Genomic DNA, 21,677 nt, shown 5'->3' with positions numbered 1-21,677 from the left:
AACACAGGCTGACTGCTTCCTGCTTTCAAGAGGCTCCATCTATTACCCCAATTTACCTTTCCAAACAACCTCTGTTATTTGCAGGTTGCAGTGTTTCCACCTCTCCACTCTCTGATCTTTTCCTGTTTGTTCATTCCTTTGCTTGTGTCCATTCGTTACCCTGCTGCTCTACTGCCATTCATACCATATGTCACCTTGCTCTTCCATGAGCCTTGATCTTGTAGAGAAAAATATGCATGTATATCCATTAAAAACCCTAACCTGGTTCTCATGGCAGGGTCCTTGGCAGTACTCTGTGAGGCTTTCCAAGGTTTGCTTAACAAGGCCCACATTCCGGACATTGATGTAAAGGCCCAGCAGACCCAGACCACCTGTAGTACTCCCACAGATGCAGTCCAGAAACTTCAGTGTCTCACATACCAGGTTATAGTTTGTCTTGTTGTTTTGATTTCGTAGGTAGTTCTAAAAAAAAACATTGGGGAGACGGAAATATGAACAAAAAAATATATAAATTCACTCAAAGTTACTATTTTGTGCCATTGCTTCATATAAACAGAAAGTCGTTGTGTTTCCGTATTTTTAAAGGCTTCACTTGAAAGTTAATACATTGGAGTTATCGACATATTGTGCGTGCAAAACCAGGGGGAAGGTAAATTGAGAGAAAGAAAAGAAAGGGTAGGGAAGTGCGGAGGTGAGAGGGGAAAAATGATTAGAGGATACAGGAATAAGAAGTTACGGAAGGGGAAATACAGGAAATATGAAGGGAAGGATTGAGGGAGGGGGGGGGGGTCAAATTGTAATTTTTAATACAATTTGTTGATGGCCCTTTATACACAGTAACAAACCTGTAGGTCCCTGTTGTGGTTCTCACAAAGCAGCTGAAGGAATCGTAGGATTGGACACATGATTGCAACAGCTCCACTAGTTTCTGCCATGTTCAGGTCTCCCACTCCCAAAGCTCCAAAGATTCCGTCAACATCAGCAGTATCTGACGAGCTATTACTCTCCCAGTTACGAGTGTGTTCATGCTGTACCATTTCGTTGGTATGGTCCAGAAGGTCCACGGACAGAGATGAAGACAAGGGGTGGCCTGAAAAACATTCAACAAAGCACAACTAAAATAGAGGTATGGTGTGGGAATAAAATAATTCACCAAAGTGGGATACAAGTGTCATCTCAAAAGTGATATAAAACCAACTACGGCACATAAAATTGGACAAACTATTGACATAATACGATTGACAAAATATTCATGTCACATTATCCGACATGTGGATCCTCTTCAATGCACTATGGCCAGTGGTCAACCAACCTTTATTAATATAAACACAGAATCCTTCCTTCTAAAGTGTCCATAATGCAGTGGTTGTGGCTGTGTTATCCTCCTCAGAGGATGGAAAACATCTTCTCTTCAACTCGTTTTTCATTTTGGAGGATAAGTGCAAGTCGCCTGAACTTAAATCCGGTGAATGTGGTGGGTGAGACAAAACTTCTCACTCCTAGGACTCTAATAGGTTGTGAACATTGCATTTTGCATGTGGTGTAGCATTGTCATGGAGAAGGGTATTGATCAAAAGTGCTGAATGCCTTTTGCATAATGAAGGTGTCAGATGATCACACAAAACCTTATAGTCGTCGCCCTTATTCATTGTTATACTCTGGAACTACCCAGTTTAGAAAAAGTCCAATGTCATGGTCATCTATAATAATGTGTGCGTGTGTGTCTCCTCCATAACTCCAAAACCATGAAACCTGCTGGCCCAAACTGTGCAAACTCCAGAGCACTGTGTGTTTCGATAAAATTAAACACCCCTTTTGAAGATAATTAACAGGGTGCTCATCATCAAAAACACAAAAAAGCCTTATTAACATGGTGGCGCACCATCTTGGTCAGCCTGCTTTTACCTTGCAGTAGTATTAAGCTGCCATTTTGTTTCAGCCAGTTCAATAATGCCTTGACTTGGAACAGGCTGCAATGGTATCCGTATGATAAAGCGCTCAATTTTTTTTCTCTTTCCTCACTAATATCATCGAATGCCTCATATTCATACCTAAGAATTGCTGTATACATCACTTTTGTAGGTGGTATAGTTTTCAAATTTGGAACTTGGAGCAATGTTAGTTTCCACATAAAAGTGAATGAGACATTGTTTGCTTGTTTGTTGTACACAGCTCCTTCCCAATTCCATATCTCGGTGATGCATGACAGCAACGCTGGGTGCCGAAGGGAGTACTCAGTTTTTACTCCGTTTTCTTTCTTGTTTGTTTGTCTGGGCGATATCTCAGCCATCCTTTGATCTTGGAAGCTGAAATTTGGGAACAAAAGTGAAGATGTGCTTTGGGGAAAAGGGTATTTTGTATTTTTTGATTAATCATTTAACTGATTAATTACTTAATTATTATCGATTTATCAATTACTTATTTATTTTATTTCTCATCTGGGCAATATCTTAGGCACCTTTTGAGCTCGCAAGCCGATACTTGGACATGACAGTGACCAAGTGATTTCGCTGTAAACAGTATTTTTGATTTGATTAATCAATGAATCGATTAATTATTTTCTTTCTTGGTTGTCCGGGCAATATCTCAGCCATCCTTTGAGCTTGGAAGCTGAAATTTAGGGACAAAAGTGAAGATCTGCTTTGGCAAAAAGAGTATTTTATATTTTTTGATTAATCAATTAATTAATTAATATCGATTTATTAATTTCTTATTTATTTTATTTTTCATCCTGGCAATATCTCAGGCATATTTTGAGCTCGGAAGCTGATAGTTGGACATGACAGTGACCAAGTGATTTGGCTATAAAAGGCTATTGTTGATTTCTTGATTAATCAATGAATCGATTAATAATTATTCATTATCTTGCCAAAACGAAGTTTTTGCAAGATATGTTAGTCAGCTTGTATGTTTGTTTTTTTTGTTTGTTACTTACGAAATCTAAAGATTTCATATGTCAAGCTTGAGACATTATGACATCATTTGGTGACGTTATGAGGCAAACGCATATTTTTCATGGTTACTCTGTAGAAGGAAATCTAAAGATTTCGTAAGTATATTGATCACTTCCGTTTCTGTTTGTTTGTTTGTGTGTTTGTTTGTGTGTTTGTATGCACGATAACTCGAGAACGGAAGAAGCTACCAATGTCAAATTACACCATGTGATTCAGGAGGGTGATGGCTAGCACTGATTAGATTTTGGTCAAAATCGGTCAAAGGTCAAGGTCACAGTGAGGTCAAACATAATTCCATAAATTAATGTGGAGAAATGGAGTATTTTTGCTTCGCTCGACTTACGAGTTCGTTTTAACTTCGATTTAAATTTTATTCGATTCGATTTAAATTGGATTCGATTCGATAAACTTCGATTTAAATAAATTATTCGGTTTTTGCGATCGCTTAGGACGCTTAAAACTCGGTTGTCGAAATTCTGGTAAAAATCGGATGTTATGGAGACGTTTTAAGATTGTATAAAAAATATTTCACTCGACGCGTCACGGGTCGTCCCATGATGCAGTGCGCTCGAGCAGACGCGTCGTTGAGTCATGTTAAGGTTTTCTGTGTGCGCGCTGATGGTGTTTAAAAGTCATTTTTTATCCCAATAAAGGTTATCGTCGCATGCCTGACTCGCTGAGCCATCGGATTATGTAAAGATTGTTGGTGGATGGCCGAATATTACGGTTTTGTGACTTTGATAAAATAATATTAAATAATTGCATGGAGAAATGGAGATTTTTGCTTCACTCGACGTTATGAGTTCGTTTTAACTTCGATTTTAATTTTGTCTTCGGTTTTTGCGATCGCTTAGGATGCGTAAAACTCGCTTGTTGAAATTCGGGAAAAATCGGATGTTTTGGAGACGTTTTAAGATTGTATAAAAAATATTTCACTCGACACGTCATGGCTCGTCACGTTGTGCAGCGCACTTGAGCAAACGCGTCGTTGAGTCACGTAAAGGTTTTGCGTGTGCGCGGTGACGGTGTTTTCGATAAAGATGGTGTTTAAAAGTCATTTTTTATCCCAATAAAGGTTATCGTCGCATGCTTGACTCACTGAGCCATCGGATTATGTAAAGATTGTTGGTGGATGTCCAAATATTACGGTTTTGTGACTTTGATAAAATAATATAAAATAATTGCATAGAGAAATGGAGATTTTTGCTTTGGACGACGTTACAATTTTTGATGGTTTGGTACAGAATCATCGTAGAAACTTCTGGTTTGCGTCGCTACCTTCTATAGAGACAGCTTTTATTAGACAAGGTCAGAGGTCAAGTTGACGATTTCGTAAGTACCAGTCTATGACTGCTTGTTTGTTTATTTGTCTGTAATCACGTATAAAAAATTCTGCAGAGCACAGTTATCATTGGAAATTTTTGTAACTTCGCATATCAGAGGCCTATAGAGGTCCCTTTCAGTGCATAAAATTTTGAAGGTCAAGGTCAAAGGTCAAGGTCACTGTCGCAAATCAGGGGAGTCAACGAAACCCTTATTTTTTGAGTAATTTTGATCGGATCGTCTTCAAACTTCATGGGAATATAGTTCATGGTCTGGCGCTCAGCTGATTAATTTTTGGTGGCGATTGGCCTTGACCTTCATGGTTAGCGCTGGAGGTCGAAAGTTTTTGACCCCAAGGTCAAATTTTGAAATCTTAGGTACCATATCGTGTAATACCTCAAATTGAACACCTCGATGAGTGCTTTCGAGATATGTCAAGCTTGAGACATTATGACGTCATTTGGTGACGTTATGAGGCAAACGCATATTTTTCATGGTTACTCTGTAGAACGATTCTCATCGGAATCTCTCGTAGGTAGATATTCCTCAAGGAGTCGCTCCTGGTGGATAGCAGCTCTGTTCACCTCAGTGTGACCTTAAAGAAGTCACACGTGGTCACCTTTTGGCAAGATACGGGTCATCCTGCGGGTGACATTGGTTTTTTTTTTTTTGATTAATCACTTAATTTTCAAAAAGTTAAAGATTCAGATGAAACAGTGGTGGTTTAGGTATGCTCTTCGAAAATTGATGGAGAAATTAATTATTTTGCGATTAATCTCGATATATTTTAATTCTGCAATTAATCAATCAATTATTGTACACCTATCCCTCCCAATTCCGACTATATGTGCTGCAAGGCGACATCGCCGGGTGCTGAAGGTGCCCCCGGCAATGTCGTGCGTTGGAGGATTGTTATTTATTTATTTGGCACGGGGGCGGTATACTTTGAATGTACCGCTACTTGTTTGTTTTTTTTTTTGTTTGTGATGCTATTCCTCTGAGCTCCCAAGGTTATTCATGCCAAAACTTTATTGGATCACATTATTTAATCATGATACACCTTACTTTAAACAGTCACTTTCGCACAATTCATAATTTATGAACACATGAGCCACCACCTGTCACCATCTCCGAGGGTAGATCCATGTATACGTACAATGCTTTAGATAAAGCCCAATTGTGGGGGGATTTCAACCCGGATACCGAGATAATTGGTGAAATGGTGAGCTCCGATCACCAAATATGGTATCAGATGTGAAAAATAACTGTTAATTAGGACGTTGCAATGATCGGAAAGATCGGTGAAGGAGTCACCTGCCTTCTTAAATGCACTAATCACGACTAATTATTCAAAAACCGAAAATAGACAAACACAATCTATACATCAATTTAAAGGTATTGTGACTGCTCATCTAATGACATAACTGTCAAGGGTGAAAGAAGAGTTTGTAGAAAAATCAGTTACCACCTTAGTGAACTTCTCCATATGTACACCCTGCAAAAAATTTAAAACAACAATTTTGATCTGTATACATTTTGATCTGGAGGGAGGGAAAGGGTGGAGGTTGGACGAGGAAGGGGAAGGGAAGGGAATCAGCTATCAGCTAACAGCTTGGTGGGATTCTATATGGAAGGGGTAAGGTGGTAGGAGGTAGGGGAGGGGTGTGAGGAGAGAGGGGATAAAGTTGGAGAAGTGAGGAAAAGGGATGGGAGGAGGGACCTAGCATTGCCTGGCAATGCTGCATACCTTTTGTCATAAAAAAAATAATGTGAAGTACCATGATCATTTGTATGGCGTTTGTAAAATGGGGGGAAGTCAGCCCTCCACACTCTGCTGAATGATAATTCAGTTCTGACTCAGAGTTGTGATGGTTGGTTTTGTCTCCAGCAACGATACATTCTTAGACTTAATACAGCAAAGATGTCGTTGACACAGAACAAGCCAGTTCAGTTTCTGCTCCTCCACGAGGAGGTGTGGCACCCATTTTGTCGTTACCTTTCTTTTCCCTGAGTTCCTCAGTGACAATGTGATGCTCTTTCGACTTCAGTATTTCCAACTCTGTCACAAGTTATTGATGTGCGATACACCAATTTGGAAGCAAATGTTTGTGAAAACTGTTACGTTGTCTTCACATTGTCGAGTTGAAGGCTTGCCTAAATCCATTTATCTTTGAGAAATAATGATACTCATCACTGGATAGTTCTCAAAAGCAGACAAATGCTAAGAAGAATTGCAAAAAATTATTGGAGGATTTTATGTGCATGTTACTTCTCTTGAGTGAAGTTTCTGCTACAGCCAAATTTATCATACAAATGCCATTGTTTTAATTAATGAAACAAAAAGTGTAAAAAACTGATATTTACCAGACAGTGTGCAGTAAACCATGAGAGAGAAAGCAAGAAATTTTGCAATCACCGAAACATTTTACTTAAAAAGTTACAAGTGGGGTGATTGACCTTTTGGTATGACCCTTGTAAAACAAAGTGACCAGCACAACAGATAATGTACTGTACTGTTCACAGAAAGAAATACAAAGAAAGTTCTGAGAATATACAACGTCACACTTTCTGGTGTTTCAATCACCCAGTGTGCTTTAAAAATCTTCCATACTTCTCCGTCGGCACTGCGATAGTGGTGGCTCCTCATAATCGATGCCACCCTCATCACTGCACGCTGCTGCTTCACTCGTGCTCACAGACACCATCGCCCTAATCTGCTGCTGGGCTTCATTCATCCGCTCATAGAATACACGGAAGAAGTGCTCTGAATGTTTGTCTTCCGTGAGACGGCGGTAAAATGAGCCCTGGAACGACAGTCAAAATTAGCTTTCGGAAATTTACCTTGAGTGAATCTTTTTCAAAGAAGTGAACCCAAGTGTAAATGCCCACCAAAAAGAATGATAAATTTTTACGCTATTGAAATAAAAACTTAGGTTGGAGAGCTTAGAAGGACCCATAAGACATGACAACGAGAGTGAAGTCGATGATGCACCATCGAAAATCCCCATACTTCCCACAGTAGTCGAAAGCAAAGTCGAAAGATGGCAAAAGGTTCTACCAGGAATAACTCGATAACAAATTTTGTTGAAACATTTTTCCCCATTTTGACTGCTATGACCCTAAGTCCCCACTACCAGGGGCATGAATTGAGGGTCAAATCAAAAAAATAGTTACATATTTCACGTGTCCCCCAATGTTGATTGCTGATACAAAGTTTCATTTAAAAACTGTTCAGAAATGTGCCCATCATTGCATTTTTTTTTATTGACCTTTTGAACCCACCGAAGAGGGCGGGGTCAAAAATGATACTGCTCTTGCACCTTCTTGCCATGTGGTGATTATAACTACTAAGTTTGGTGAATTTCTGCACAACCGTTTAGGAGGAGATGGCATGACAAATGAGTAGACGGAGCAGATTACAATATCCCCTCGTTTTTTTCAAAAAGCGTGGGGACAATAAAATGACCAACTGTTTGCCCTACTTAGATGTGGCGGTATGGCTTTTTTCTGTTTCATTCAACATGATAAAATGAACCGAAAATTGAGCTTATAAAAAGGAGAATTACATCTGATCATAATCAAATGTTTACCTGTACGTTCTTATATTCAACTAAATGCTCAATAACTAAATAACTAAATGCACCATAAACAGTGAATGCAACGTCAGTGAATACCGCAGAAATCTCTGTGGAGGTTTCCGTGTCTTTTCCACAAGTGGCTATGAAGCAAACATGTGATGTCACATCGCGTGTTTCGGCAGGGAAGCAAAGCCGCATGATTTGATAACATTCAATTCATGATTGAGATAACTTTGTTTATAGTCTTGCCATAGTGAGATAAAAACATAAACAAAATCCTTGTGCCTTTCAGAACCATCCTCAAGTGAATGCTTTTAAATTTCTTTATCAATCAATTCAACAAAAAATGATGTGGAATTGTTTACTTTTGAGGTCAAAAGCAGAACACTGATTGGCAAATAGTCATCATGCCTGACATATTTGATTGAGTGACCAGCAAACCATGCGACGATGCATCAACCTATGCAGCGATTTGTAATGTAGAGAAAAGGATGAGGTGGTAAGCGGTCAGGCTTTCGCATGATCTAACCTGGATGGTTGTATTTCCACCCTCAAGCAGTGCAATGCCAAGAAGCACGCTCTCCTGAAAGATTCGATCACTGGTGGGCCCGATCACCAGATCCACGACAAGATCAGATGCTCCTTCACGGTCCAGATGGCACTGGATGTCTGCGAGGCTGAGCTCATTCCGGCTGGGCAGGCCCGGTGTTACTGTAAGCCCTGATGTTACATCGTGAACACGTGGAGGAATTAAAGGCCTTTGAACAAGCAGCTCGTGGTTAAGCACAAGGTAAGAAAATATACCCATTCGTTATGTATTCATAAGGGGGAGGGAGGGTGTGAAGAATGGATAATTATTTAATTGTGGGATTATATCAAGTACTTAATAATAGGTGTGATCAAGAAGAGAGGGGAAGAGCGATAAATCGAGAAAAATTAAAGTTTAGAAAACGAAGAGTAGACTAAAGTAAAGAGGTGAAAGGAAAGGATGGGGATAAAAAAGTTTGAGGGAAGGGGACGTGTAAGGAGTACGAAGAGAAAGAAGGATCGAATATTCCTCATTTTGTATAAATAATGAATACATTGTTCCTAAATACTGGGTATGACACACCAAAGGGTAAACATGCTGGTAAGGCCAGATAAGCACGACAGTTCTCTTCAGAACACCTTCCATTCCTGTCCATTTACAACACACCAACAGTCAACTTGGTGATACCTCGTGTTGCACTTCCTGGATAGAGTGGCCCATTCATGTACGTCAAAGAATTTTCATATCGACCATGTTGTCTCATTGCTCCATAGTATCTTACGAGGAGGTTCTGCCGTAAGGTTTCACCCTGCCAAACAAACAAGGAAAAAACCATTTCATTCTGAATGATGGAGGTTTTATCGCTTTGCATCATATATCGGCATTTAAATTTCAATTCATGAATGTACAACACCATGACTGTGTATTCTGTGGGGGTTTAAATAACACGTTTAAAACTACCATTCACCAACTTGGTAAATAACACATTTATAATAATTACCATATAGCAAAAAAAAATTCTTTACCAGACTCATGGAAGACAAAGAAATTTGATTCTGTTTGAACGCATATTTGATTTTTCATGAAATGTTAAAATATGCACCACACAATATATTCAGAAAAAGTGTGAAATTGAATACTCTTCCGATGAGCGTTGCTCTTGTTGAGAATTTTATTTTAATCAATCAGTCAATTTAAACCACCTCTAAATATCCCAGATTTATAGTGTGAAGGAGAATAATCCAATCTTTTTCAATAAAAATTTCGAATTTGGAAATAAAAGCAGAGAACTGTCAATTGAAGGAAGTCTGGCACATCTGATACATCTTTCTCCATATGAAACATTTGCACAAATGTACAAATGAAAAATTACTCAGAGTGACACTTCGCGAAATGGAACGGCACACGGAAGAGAGTTTTTATTTTGTGTGCCACTGAACCTCTGCCAGGCTGAATAGTTTTTATTTTGTGTACCACTGATAGATCGGATCCGATTCCGGACATTAACCAAAATCGAATCGGCTTGTTCTTGTCACCTAACCAACTCTTCCACCTCGTTTTGTCACAAGTCGTCCACAACTTTGAGATATCATGCTATATGTCGTTTTTGGCCCGATTTCTCAATGGTGAAGAATCATCTGAAAAATTCTTGAATCCATATCTGGATATGGATTGAGATATGGATTGAGAATTCTCCATATGTACACCCTGCAAAAAAATTTAAAACAACAATTTTGATCTGTATACATTTTGATCTGGAGGGAGGGAAAGGGTGGAGGTTGGAGGAGGAAGGGGAAGGGGAAGGGAAGGGAATCAGCTATCAGCTAACAGCTTGGTGGGATTCTAGAGGGAAGGGGTAAGGTGGTAGGAGGTAGGGGAGGGGTGTGAGGAGAGAGGGGATAAAGTTGGAGAAGTGAGGAAAAGGGATGGGAGGAGGGACCTAGCATGTACTTATTAATAGGTGTGATCAAGAAGAGTGGGGAAGAGCGATAAATTGAGAAAAATTAAAGTTTAGAAAACGAAGAGTAGACTAAAGTAAAGAGGTGAAAGGAAAGGATGGGGATAAAAAAGGTTTGAGGGAAGGGGACGTGTAAGGAGTACGAAGAGAAGGAAGGATCGAATATTCCTCATTTTGTATAAATAATGAATACATTGTTCCTAAATACTGGGTATGACACACCAAAGGGTTAACATGCTGGTAAGGCCAGATAAGCACGACAGTTGTCTTCAGATCTTCCCCAAAATCGAATCAATTAGTCCTCGTCACACACACAACCTGTCCACCAAGTTTCATCCAAATCCATGCCCAACTGTTTGAGATATCATGCAATAAACAGATGTTTGGTACTACAGAACTTTAATATGGATACAAACAAACATGACATAATAGTGACCGAAGCTTTTCATGCTGCACTATTCAGGGTAAAAATCGCAGCAAGTGAGGGAGGAAGTGAAGGCGCGTGCTTTATACGCAGGTCTCAATAAGGTAGACGCTGATTGGTTCAACCGTAATGACGTCATGATTAATCGGAACGCCAATTGGTCGGTTCATCATCTTCACCTCGAGCTCCCATTGGCTGGAGCCACTTTCACACTTTTTAGCCCCATCTCTCAATGGTGAAGAATCAGTAAAAAGTTAAATAATCCTCGTATCCAGATCTGGATTGGGATCTTCACAAAAACTGAATCAATTCTTCCCAGTGGCACTCCCAACCTGTCCACCAAGTTTCCTGTGAATCCATTCGTAACTTTTTGAGATATTGTGAAATATATCGTTTTTGGCCCAATCTCTCAATGATGAAGAATCACTTAATCTCTCATATCCGGATTTGAATCTTCAACAAAATTAAGCATTGCTGTCCTTGGCCAGTCACCTACACGCACAAAAAGAATTCAGAATGATTGCTTGAAAACTGTGGCTAAAAATTGTGTGACATACAGACAGACAGACACCACAGACCAACATTGCAAAAACATTTTTTTGCCAAGTAACAAGTACCTACATACAGATAACACTGATGCATTACCCATTCAGGGTGTTGATACAGCTCCAGATATTGTATGCTTGGAATAGCCAGGGAGAGAAACAGAGCAATTGAAGACATCCTGTGAGAGGAATGCATATTTACCCTTGCCGGAGAGGGTATTGCATTTGGGTCCATTTGTTTGTCTGTCTGTTTGTTTGTCAACACAGAACTTTAGTGTTTTTCTCCACAACCGCTTGTCGGATAGAGACAAAAATTTCACCATCGGAGCGACTACTCATGTAGAATGTTTTAATTAGAATTATGACATCATAGGTCATGTGGTGTAGCAGTCATGTTGGAAAAACGGAAAAACTTTGGACCTCTGTATCTCTGAAACTACACCAAAGTAAAAATTGAAACCTGGCACATGGCAAGTACTCATGGGGAATATGTGATTTTTTTATGATGTCATAGGTGTCTTCGTTATGATGTCATAATTTCATATGTAGAACGCTACATCCAATCAGTATGAAAATTTTTGAGGGTCATCTATGGATAAATTGGTCCACAGTAAAAAAAAATTGACAATGTCACTGGTCATGTGATTCGGCAGCCTTTTTTTTTTTAATCTTCAAAAATCTTCTCTGAAATGGCTGAACAGATCGAGGCAAAACTTTAGAAGTATGACCGCCTATCCATGAAGAACAAAACATTCACAAATATGATGTTATAGGTCACATGGTTTGACAGATAAATTGGATTTACCCAAAAACTTATTAAAAAGAATCTTCTCCAGAACAGCTGATATGAATAGATCGAGGGAAAACTTCACACAAACGTTCCACAAGCCTTGGGGATACCAGGGTATTCACAAATAATAAGTGATAATTCACATGCTCTGGCAGCCATATTGGATTGAGTAAAAATCTTTAAAAAAAAATCATTTCAGTTGAACTGCTTCATCAATCGACATCAAACTTTATAATTATGATCTAGTAGTGATAGGGAATATACGTTTTAAATTTCAATCTTATCGGACACATGGTCTAGCAGCCAGGGTTATTTAATTTTTGGAATCTGGGGAACACACCAGCACACAAACACCACACAAAACTACACAAACGCCACACAGAACAAGTCCTGGCGAGGGTCTGCAATCTCTGTTGCTCTTTTTCTTGTTTGTTCTGTTTTGGCAGCCCCCCTCACCCATCCCAGTGGTGGTGTTCCTGTCAATGTCAAACACTCCATTGGATCTGCTGTTATCCTCCCAATAACAGTGGAAGGCCCTGAATCAAAATCAAGATCAAGAGGTTTTGATTCAACTCCCTTGACATATCTTGGGCATTCAAAACAGTCTGGTATCCTACTTGCTCTGCTTGCCAAGTGCTGCATAAACGTTCGTCTTCTTACCTGCCTTTGACTTCCTCACACTGGCGGAGTCAACCCATTGCTGTCAATGGAATACTTTCCTTTCCCAGTAGAGGCTGAAGTGCCCCAATGCAGTAGTGGCTGGTCTTGTTCCTCATCTATATTAATGACCTCTCCGATTCTCTGGAAACATCCTCTTCCTTTTTACAGACGACTCCACATCATGCTGTACAGTATCCCACCACGACAAGCAGGCAGTCGCTGCATCAACCTCTGTTGATCTGATTTTGATATATTCTGTTCTGATAAATGGAACATGTCTTTCAACCCATAAGTTGGCAACACCAGCAAAGGTTTTGATGAGCCTATTGGTCTCCTTCTGTGTTGAAGGTCCTTTAAAGGGAACTATTATTATTATTTTTTTATTAATATTATTATCTCACCTGGATTTTAGTCTGCTCGCTAAAGTCCAGGTGAGCTAAAAGTGAGCTCTTAGCTCACCTGGACTTTAGGCTGTACCAGACTCACCGCTCACCTTTACTCCTTTGTTCCTATTTTCTCCCACTTGTAGAATCTCCTCGAACCCCATTCTGTTCAGTTCAATCCCAACCTTCCTTGATGTACTTTAAAATTTGGTAGAGCAGCCACCATACGAGGTCATCCCCCATCCCTACTCTCCACCACGTCTCTTTCAACAGTTGCCGGCATGTCCGGCAAATCGCATCATCTCATACTCCACCCTCAGTCCCAGTTTGAACGAGCCTACCAATCAGGTAAGTTGGCTCAAGCAATGGCCAGTTTGAAACGGTCTTGGGAAGCAGATAGGCAAATGCATGTTCAAATATCCAGCCTACCTCTAGATAGGCAGTAAGTGCATGTGGTGGGGAAAGGGGGGGGGGGTGGGGATCTTGATAATAGAATACCAAATAAAATACCACCTGCTGGTCATCTAAATCCCTGTTTGGCCCAAAAAGGTAATATTTCCACTATTAATGGAGTTATCCCAACAAAAGTAAGATGTGTCATAATTCAAATAACGATACAAATGACATGTATTACTTGTCATTTGTATAGTTAAATGAACGATAATCAAAATTTTTGGAACAATACATTCATCCTGCATGTTCATTGTTGAACGATTTTTCATGGAAATAAAATGGAGCCAGGATGGATATGAACACATGATACACAAGCTGCAAATACTCTGTTAGCTCATCAAACATAGCATCTAAATGGCTTTATAATCCGGATTAGAATCACAATAAATTCTCATTCAATAGCACCCCAAATAGGTGTGTAATACATCTTTACATTCTTCTCATCCTCCACCACTGTTTAACATCACATAACATCCCTCAATGTTTTGCAAATTTCGTGATGCTTACAAACACCTCTTCCCGTAACTCAAATGCAAGGGTAAAGTCTGGCAGCATTGTAATCAATCATCATGTAGCATGCCATATGCAGAGCGTTGGTGCTGCCAAAACAGTTACTATGCTACAATCCTGGTCGGGTCCCCACTCCGAATCAGAAAGTCATGGCAGGAATTTGTAATTTGTTCAGGGTGCCGGTGATAGCTCGCCAACTCTTCGCGAAGGACACCGTGGGATCTTTAACATCCACCAACTAATGTCGGCAGACGGGATGCCAGTTTAAAGTCCATCCGAGTGACGAAACACACAATGATGAATCGCCCTGCCTGCGAAAAACCAGGACGAGTTTGTAGCTGGGTCGGGATTCAAACCTCGGCTAGACGGCTTAGTGCGCGTACCTCTAGTCTAGGTCATTCTGCGTTGTATTAAAATAGGTGATGGAAAAATACTATTAAAAACATACAAAATCACTTGAGTTTGACTGTTTTGCGACAATGAAGCACTCCACACAATTTTACATTGAAAATCACTCTCGCCAAAACCTCACGAGGGCACACCATGTGAGCTGTTGACAATAAACATTAATCCTCCCAGACTCTGCCGACTAACAGATGCATCTAGCTAAAGCTAGTGCATATATTATCACTAAGCTTAATCACATAAGACAACACCTGTTGAAATGTCAATAATGTTGAATGATTATACAGCAAGTTGTTTGATCTTAAAGCTTTGTTTTCCACAGCAGAATCTTAAACATAGGGGCAATACCCCTGGGTGTTCACATGGTAGTGGCTGGATAAGATAACCTGGGAACAACTGGCAGGCATGGATGACCCACAAAATATGTAATGGAGAAGAAAGTAAATACCTGTGGATTGTTTTTTTTTTTTAATGCGATGAACAAATGTTGGTACATCACAGTGGATAAAGGTTTTGGTCAAGTTTCATTGAAATTGTATGTGTGGTTTCAGAGAAGAAAGAAAATACATATTTTTGTGGGGTGACCCCCATATAGAATCCCTGAGACCCTGATTATTTTTAATGTCATGAACAAACTTTAGGACATCACTGGTGATGAAGACAGTGCTCAAGAATGTGGTGGCCAAATCAGGGTGATGAAGGCGGTGGTCAAGTTTCATCAGAATTCTGTGTCGTTTCTGAGAAGAAAGAAAGTAAATACCGACCTCTTTTTTTGGGGGGGGGGGCAACCCCTGCGTAGAATCCCTTGGACCCCAATTTTTTAATGTCGTGAACGAACTTTAGTCCATCATGGGTGTATATTAGCTTTAATACATCACGGGTCAAGTTTCAGCAGAATTGTGTCTGTAGTTTCTGAGAAGAAAGCAAAACCTCTTTTGAGGGGAACCCCCCCCCCCCACCGTAGACACCCTTGGACCCCGATTTTTTTTAGTGGTGTGAACAATCTTTGGTACATCACTGGTGATGAAGGTTGTGGTCAAGTTTCATCAAAATTGTGTGTCGTTTCGGAGAAAAAAGCAAATACATATTTTGGGGAGGCCACCCCTCTATAATCTCCGATTTTTCTATGTCATGAACAAACTTTGGTACATCACGGACGGTGAAGTTTCATCGGAAGTGTGTGTGTAGTTTCTGAGGAAAAAGCAAATACCTATTTTGTGGGGCAAACCCCTCTCCTTACATCCCCTTAGACCCCGATTTTTCTAATGTGAACAAACTTTCAGGTTGGGCCAGATTAGATCTGTGACTTGCTACAGGTATCATGTAAACCTGTACTAACCTGTTCCATGGTCGGGTTGTCAGCAACTAAACAGTCTCCCCAACCAGGTTTTTTGGTGAGGAGGGTGTTTGGATATGGACACCCAGCAGAATTAAAAACAAAACCTGTCAAAGGGCGAAGGAGCTCCTTGTTAGTCAACGGCTATCCATATCGAGTGCCCAACTGTGTCTGCGGACGTCCTCCTGCAGTTGGGTTACTTCTAATTAGGAGGTTGGTGGCAGGATTTGCACTCCGGCCACCGTAAAACCCTTCATTCCGTAAAACACAAAAACGCAATGAAATCTGAAAAGCCACTCCGTGGGAGTACCTCCCGTGCAGCTTCCCTTCAAAGGAAAGCACACTGGATGACAGGATTGGGGCAAAGCCTTTGGGACCCCCAAGCTTTGATGATCGGAGGGAAACCACGGGGTAACATTCCCGGCTCAGATTGCGGGAGAGTGTGTCGGAGTGGTGCTGAGGTGTCATCCACCAGACGGCGGTCTCCTTGGGTTAACCTGAGGCGGTCCCTTCGGATTGGTGCCTGGAATGTCCTATCCCTAAGAGAGGATGATCACCTGTCTCTGTTATCATCTGAGCTGAAGCGTTTGGACATCGGTATTGCGGCACTCTCTGAGGTTCGGAGACCGGATTGCGGCGAGATCAGTGTAGGTGGTTACACCTAGTATTGGTCTGGTCGCTCTGATGGTTACCATGCCCAAGGAGTTGCTGTAGCTGTGTCCAATAAGCTGACTCCAATGATAATTGAGGTAACACCGGTCAACGAGCGTATTATGAGACTAAGGATGCGTCACTTCTTCGGTGTCATTTCCCTGGTCTCTGTTTATGCTCCAACTGAGGCGAGTGATCTCACCGTGAAGGACACATTCTACACCACACTCGGTCTGTGGTTGATCAGTGCCCCAGACGAGATACACTTCGAGTCTTGGGAAATTTCAATGCATCGAGTGGAACTGATAGGGATGGTTATGAGACATGTGTTGGTCCCCATGGGTCTGGAACTGTGAACCTGAATGGCACTAAGTTCCTTAACTTTGCAAGAAGTCATGGACTTAGGGTGGCTGGTTCATGGTTTCAGCACCCACAAGCTCATCTCTGGACTTGGTATTCCAACGCTGGCAGTGTGGCAAAGGAGATTGACCATGTGCTCATTGATGGTCGCTGAAGGATGATCCGGAACTGCAGGGTCTACCGGAGTGCTCAGTTCCTCAATACTGACCACCGGCTTGTTGTAACAACTCTGAAGTTACGGCTTCAATCCGGGAGAATGGTACCATCCCAGCCGAGGCTGGATGTTGGCAAGCTCAAGGATGAGAGGGTAGCTGAGGAGTTTGCAAACGAGCTGAGTGGAGATTTGGGTGGTCTTGGTACTTTGGGAGGTCCTGAAGAGTTGTGGAGTGCCTTCAAGAACACCGTCCTTGATGTTGCCGGTGGATGTCTTGGAACTCACCGCAGGGCAAAGAAGAATTTTGTCTCTCAAGGGACACTGGATACCATTGACCAGAGTTGCAGGGCCAGGCTGAATGGCAGAGCTGAGCTGTTCAGGGAGCTGAGGCGTAAAACTGTACGTGCGCTAAGGGTGGACAAGGAGGCCTATCCACAGCCTGGTGTTGGCTCAGTGGTTAGGGTGTCAGCTTGGGATCCTATGGTCCTGAGTTCAAGCCCCATCAGCCGCTGAATTAATACACCAGGGGGTTGACAGCCTGTCATCCTTCCGAGGTCGGCGATATGAGTACCAGTTCCAGTGTGTGTACTGGTCGAGGGGCACTGCATCAGCGACACAGTTGCCCTTCAAGAAATGATAGCTACCCCGGCAGCTAAGCTGCCAGACGACCAGCAAGGAAGCCGATGTGCAAGAAATCTGTGAGAGGGTAGAGCATCACCTGTGGTCAAGTGATTCTCATCCTGCTTACAGGAGAATTCGCGCATTGCGTTCATCCAAGCCCCGTCCCTCGGTGTACTGCAGTTAGAGCAGAGGGTGGTAGACTCTTGACAGAGGAGTCCGAAGTGAAGGCCCGCTGGACCGGTTACTTTGAGCGCTTGTGCCAGTCTGATTCACCAGCTGTCAAGTTGGACGTCCGGGGTGTTACAATCCCTGTTGCTGACCCACCAATCATCTGTGATCCACCTTCGCTTGTGGAAACACAGGCTGCGGTGAACCAGTTGAAATGCGGTAAAGCTCCAGGGATCTGTGGCATCCATGCTGAACTTCTCAAGGCTGGTGGAAATGCTGCACTCGTGTCGTTGCATGCAGTTCTGTGCTCTGCCTGGAACACAGGCATCATCCCCACTGACTGGAAGAGGGGCCTTGTTGTTCCTCCTGGAAAGGGAAGGGTGATCGCCAAGACTGCAACAACTACCGAGGGGTGACGCTACTCTCAGTGCCGGACAAGGTCTTTGCTCGGATAATTATTGATAGGGTTCGCCACCATCTGCTTGAGCACCAGCGTCCAGAGCAGTCAGGCTTTACACCAAAGAGGTCAATGATTGACCGTATCCTTGCTCTTCGGGTCCTCACCGAACGCAGACGAGAGTTTCGGCAGGGACTGCTTGCCAGCTATGTTGATATCTGTAAAGCGTTCGATTCAGTAAAGCGGGATGCCCTCTGGAGGATTCTTGGCATTCGTGGGGTGCCACTAAAACTGATCGATCTGATGTCTGAACTCTACTCTGGTGTTGAGAGTGCTGTGAGATGTGGTGGTACCATCTCTGACTTATTTCCAGTTGTTACTGGAGTTCGTCAGGGGTGTGTACTGGTCCTCACACCTTTCAGCACTTGTATGGACTGGATTTGAGGGAGGATGTCAGAGAGATCAAACTGCGGTGCATCGTTTGGGAATGTCAAGATCTCTGACCTTGATTTCGCAGATGATGCAGTTATCTTTGCAGAGACTTTCGCAATCCTTTTGGGGCCTTCGAGGTGCTGAATGAGGAGTCGGAGCCGCTGGGATTACGGGTTTCCTGGGTCAAAACTAAGATCCAGGCTTTCAATGACATCTTGGATGCTGCTGTCCTGTCTGTGCCTCTTTGTGGTGAGGATGTTGAGGTCGTGCAGAGATTCATTTACCTTGGCAGTGATATTCATGTCTCTGCTGGCTGTGAGTCAATAGACGTCAGTAGACGTCTGCGTCGGGCCTGGGGAGTCATGGATTCACTGGATAATGGAGTGTGGCGCTGCCGGTACCTGTGCGGGAGGACGAAAGTCTGAGTCTTCAGGTCCTTGGTGCTTCCAGTCTTGCTCTAAGGATGTGAGACTTGGACTCTGACCAAGGATCTGAGATGGAGACAATGCCTTTGCGACAAGGTCTTTTCTGAGAATCCTTGGCTATCGCTGGTTGGACTTTGTGTCTAATGAGCGGTTGCTGAGAGAGACCAAATGAGATTTGTTACCTGCATAGTCCGTGAGCGTCAGCTGCGGCTGTATGGACATGTGGCTCATTTTCATGACGCTAATCCTGCTCACCAGATTCTCTCAGCGAGGGAGCCTCGTGAGTGGAGGAGGCCAATGGGCTGACCACGTGTCTCGTGGGGTTGCAGCAGGTTGATCAGCATCTCAAGGAGATTGGGATGGGCCAGGTGTCTGCCTGGGGGATGGCCAGACGGAGGCCCCTGAAGTACCAGCAGAAAGTGGATGCAGCGATGCGCTGCTCTGGCGCATGCTCCCATACCTGACCTGACCTGAACAAACTTTGGTACATCATAGGTAATGAAGGGTGGTCATGTTTCATCGAAATTGTGTGTGTCGTTTCAGAGAAGAAAGCAAATACATATTTTGTCGGGCAACTCCCCCCCCCCCCCATTGACCCCTTTAGCCCTCGAGTTTTTTAATGGCATGGACAAACTTTGGTGCAACATGGGTGATCAAGTTTATGGTCACATTTTATCAGAATTGCATGTGTAGTTTCTGAGAAGAAAGAAAATACCTAATTTGGGGGGGTAACCTCCATAGACCCCCCATTTGGGCCCAATTTTTTCATGCCATGAACAAACTTTGGAACATACACATTGTGGCAAAGTTCCATCAAAATCCTATCTGTAGTTTCAGAGAAGAAGTTGAAAGTATTTGTGGATGGACGGATGGACGGACGACGCGCCATCACATAAGCTCCCCAGAACTACATTCCAGGTGAGCTAAAATATTGAGGCTGTGAACAATAGATTAAGAAGTGCATGGGGAGGGAATGGGAAGAGGGGTATGTGGGAAAGCGAATGAAGAGAGAGTTGCTAGTGTTGCATGAATACTTTTATACATTCAAAGTTCTGTAAATAAACCATGTAATGCCAGCTATTGAAGTCATACTTCTCTGTATGATGAACAGACTCAGGTAATAAACACGTCCGAATGAGCTTCTTGCACAAATTCTTCATGGTTTACACAACGGGTTTTGATCTTGTCAGTGAACAATAATGTGGAATGCCGCGGACCAAGAGTGGAGTTTATATTTGGCATAATGCATCGAGGGAGAGGGTAATGCATCAGTTCATCGTGATCTACAAGGGAGAGGGGTTTGCAGATGCAAGTTAGGCTCTACGTGCAGTAGATGAACACGAGGGCAGACGAGGAGTTGTTTCGGTGAACAAAGGAGAAAGTCAGTGGGATGAATGGCTTTCACTTTCAATTTTCATTGCACAAGATATGGAACAAGCTTCATGGCCCTGTGACACATTAACGGTCAATGATACCCCCACATTCTGAAAAGTCAAGTCATCGTGTGCTAGTGACATGGCCAAATTATAGATTCTTACACCGATATATAGGGGGCAATGCATTGGCAGCACAGCTTCACCACAACCAGCAGTCAGGTGCTGCACACACATGAATGAATGAAGTGGTACACAATAAAAAATAAAATAAAATTATTTTACTTGCTCCATTATGTGATGGGAAAATGGTGTGCTTCTTGAACCGTATGCGTGGTACAGGTTAGTGATCACAATGCATTCACAAGTTTCACAAAACTAAACAGAAAGCAAGTCAGACTAAACTTATCTTAATGCTACAACTTTGTGCTTCCTGAATTTGGGAGAAAAATCTGACAGTTGGCTTTTTAAAACTCCTTCTCTCTTCTTCTGTCTCTGTCTCTGTCTCTGTCTCTGTCTCTGTCTCTGTCTCTGTCTCTGTCTCTGTCTCTGTCTCTGTCTCTGTCTCTGTCTCTGTCTCTGTCTCTCTCCTGCTTAAACATCACTTCTCTCTGTGTCACAGATTCTGACAAGGATAGATCCTGAGGCACCTGGACAGTGATAATGTGATTACTACATCATCAATGAAAATTGAATTTCCTTAAAACATGATGATGCTTTGCTATTTCTGTATTTTAAACTCTTTCAACTTCCATTTGATCGGTATTGATAAGCAGGTGAATTGAAAGGAACATTTGGAAGTTGGAGCAAAGATGAAAAACAAAAAGAGCAGGATGTCTGTCTAGATGGTAGACAGCCAAAACACATGGTCTAAGCATGCTGAAAGTCGTGACTTCTTTGACCCCGCTCCACACTCATCGTCCACAAAACGATTACAAAATAGGCTCATTTCCTCAAAGAAAAGGAGGCTCACATTTGTCGATTAAATAACCGCAACGTGTGCCAGCACGAATGCTAAGCTAACTGGTTAACACTGAACTTCAAGTGGACACAAATCCACAGCTCTCGACCAATGCGGGCTCAGCTGAGGCCTTGGTCTAGTTCTTGAGCTCACGCGGCACAAGGCGTGCTATGCTGCACAGCCTGAGGGATTGCTGGGCGTTGCGGTTCTGGTTCCCCACACCTTTAAACTTGTTTTGCTGTGAGGTTTCTGGCTGTGAGCCACATTGATGTGATAGAGATGAGCCTT

General features: G+C 42.3%; 1 protein-coding gene across 1 annotated transcript in view; it reads right to left on the bottom strand.

Moving 5' to 3' along the window:
- The window catches only part of LOC147032632 (inositol 1,4,5-trisphosphate-gated calcium channel ITPR1-like), a 578,387-nt gene that overhangs the window by 148,908 nt on the left and 407,802 nt on the right, over positions 1-21,677 (bottom strand). The window contains exons 36-40 of the mRNA XM_085850787.1: positions 9,072-9,192; positions 8,385-8,575; positions 6,889-7,081; positions 846-1,090; positions 262-462 (exon numbers count right to left, since the gene is read on the bottom strand). Coding sequence (XP_085706913.1) covers positions 262-462; positions 846-1,090; positions 6,889-7,081; positions 8,385-8,575; positions 9,072-9,192 — 951 coding nt within the window. The remainder of the gene's footprint in view (positions 1-261; positions 463-845; positions 1,091-6,888; positions 7,082-8,384; positions 8,576-9,071; positions 9,193-21,677) is intronic.

This window comes from Eptatretus burgeri, chromosome 2 (genome assembly GCF_056783735.1).
Source record: "Eptatretus burgeri isolate ZD-2024b chromosome 2, Ebu_testis_v1, whole genome shotgun sequence".
Classification (NCBI taxonomy): domain Eukaryota; kingdom Metazoa; phylum Chordata; class Myxini; order Myxiniformes; family Myxinidae; genus Eptatretus; species Eptatretus burgeri.
This window is presented reverse-complemented; position numbering and strand designations above follow the sequence as displayed.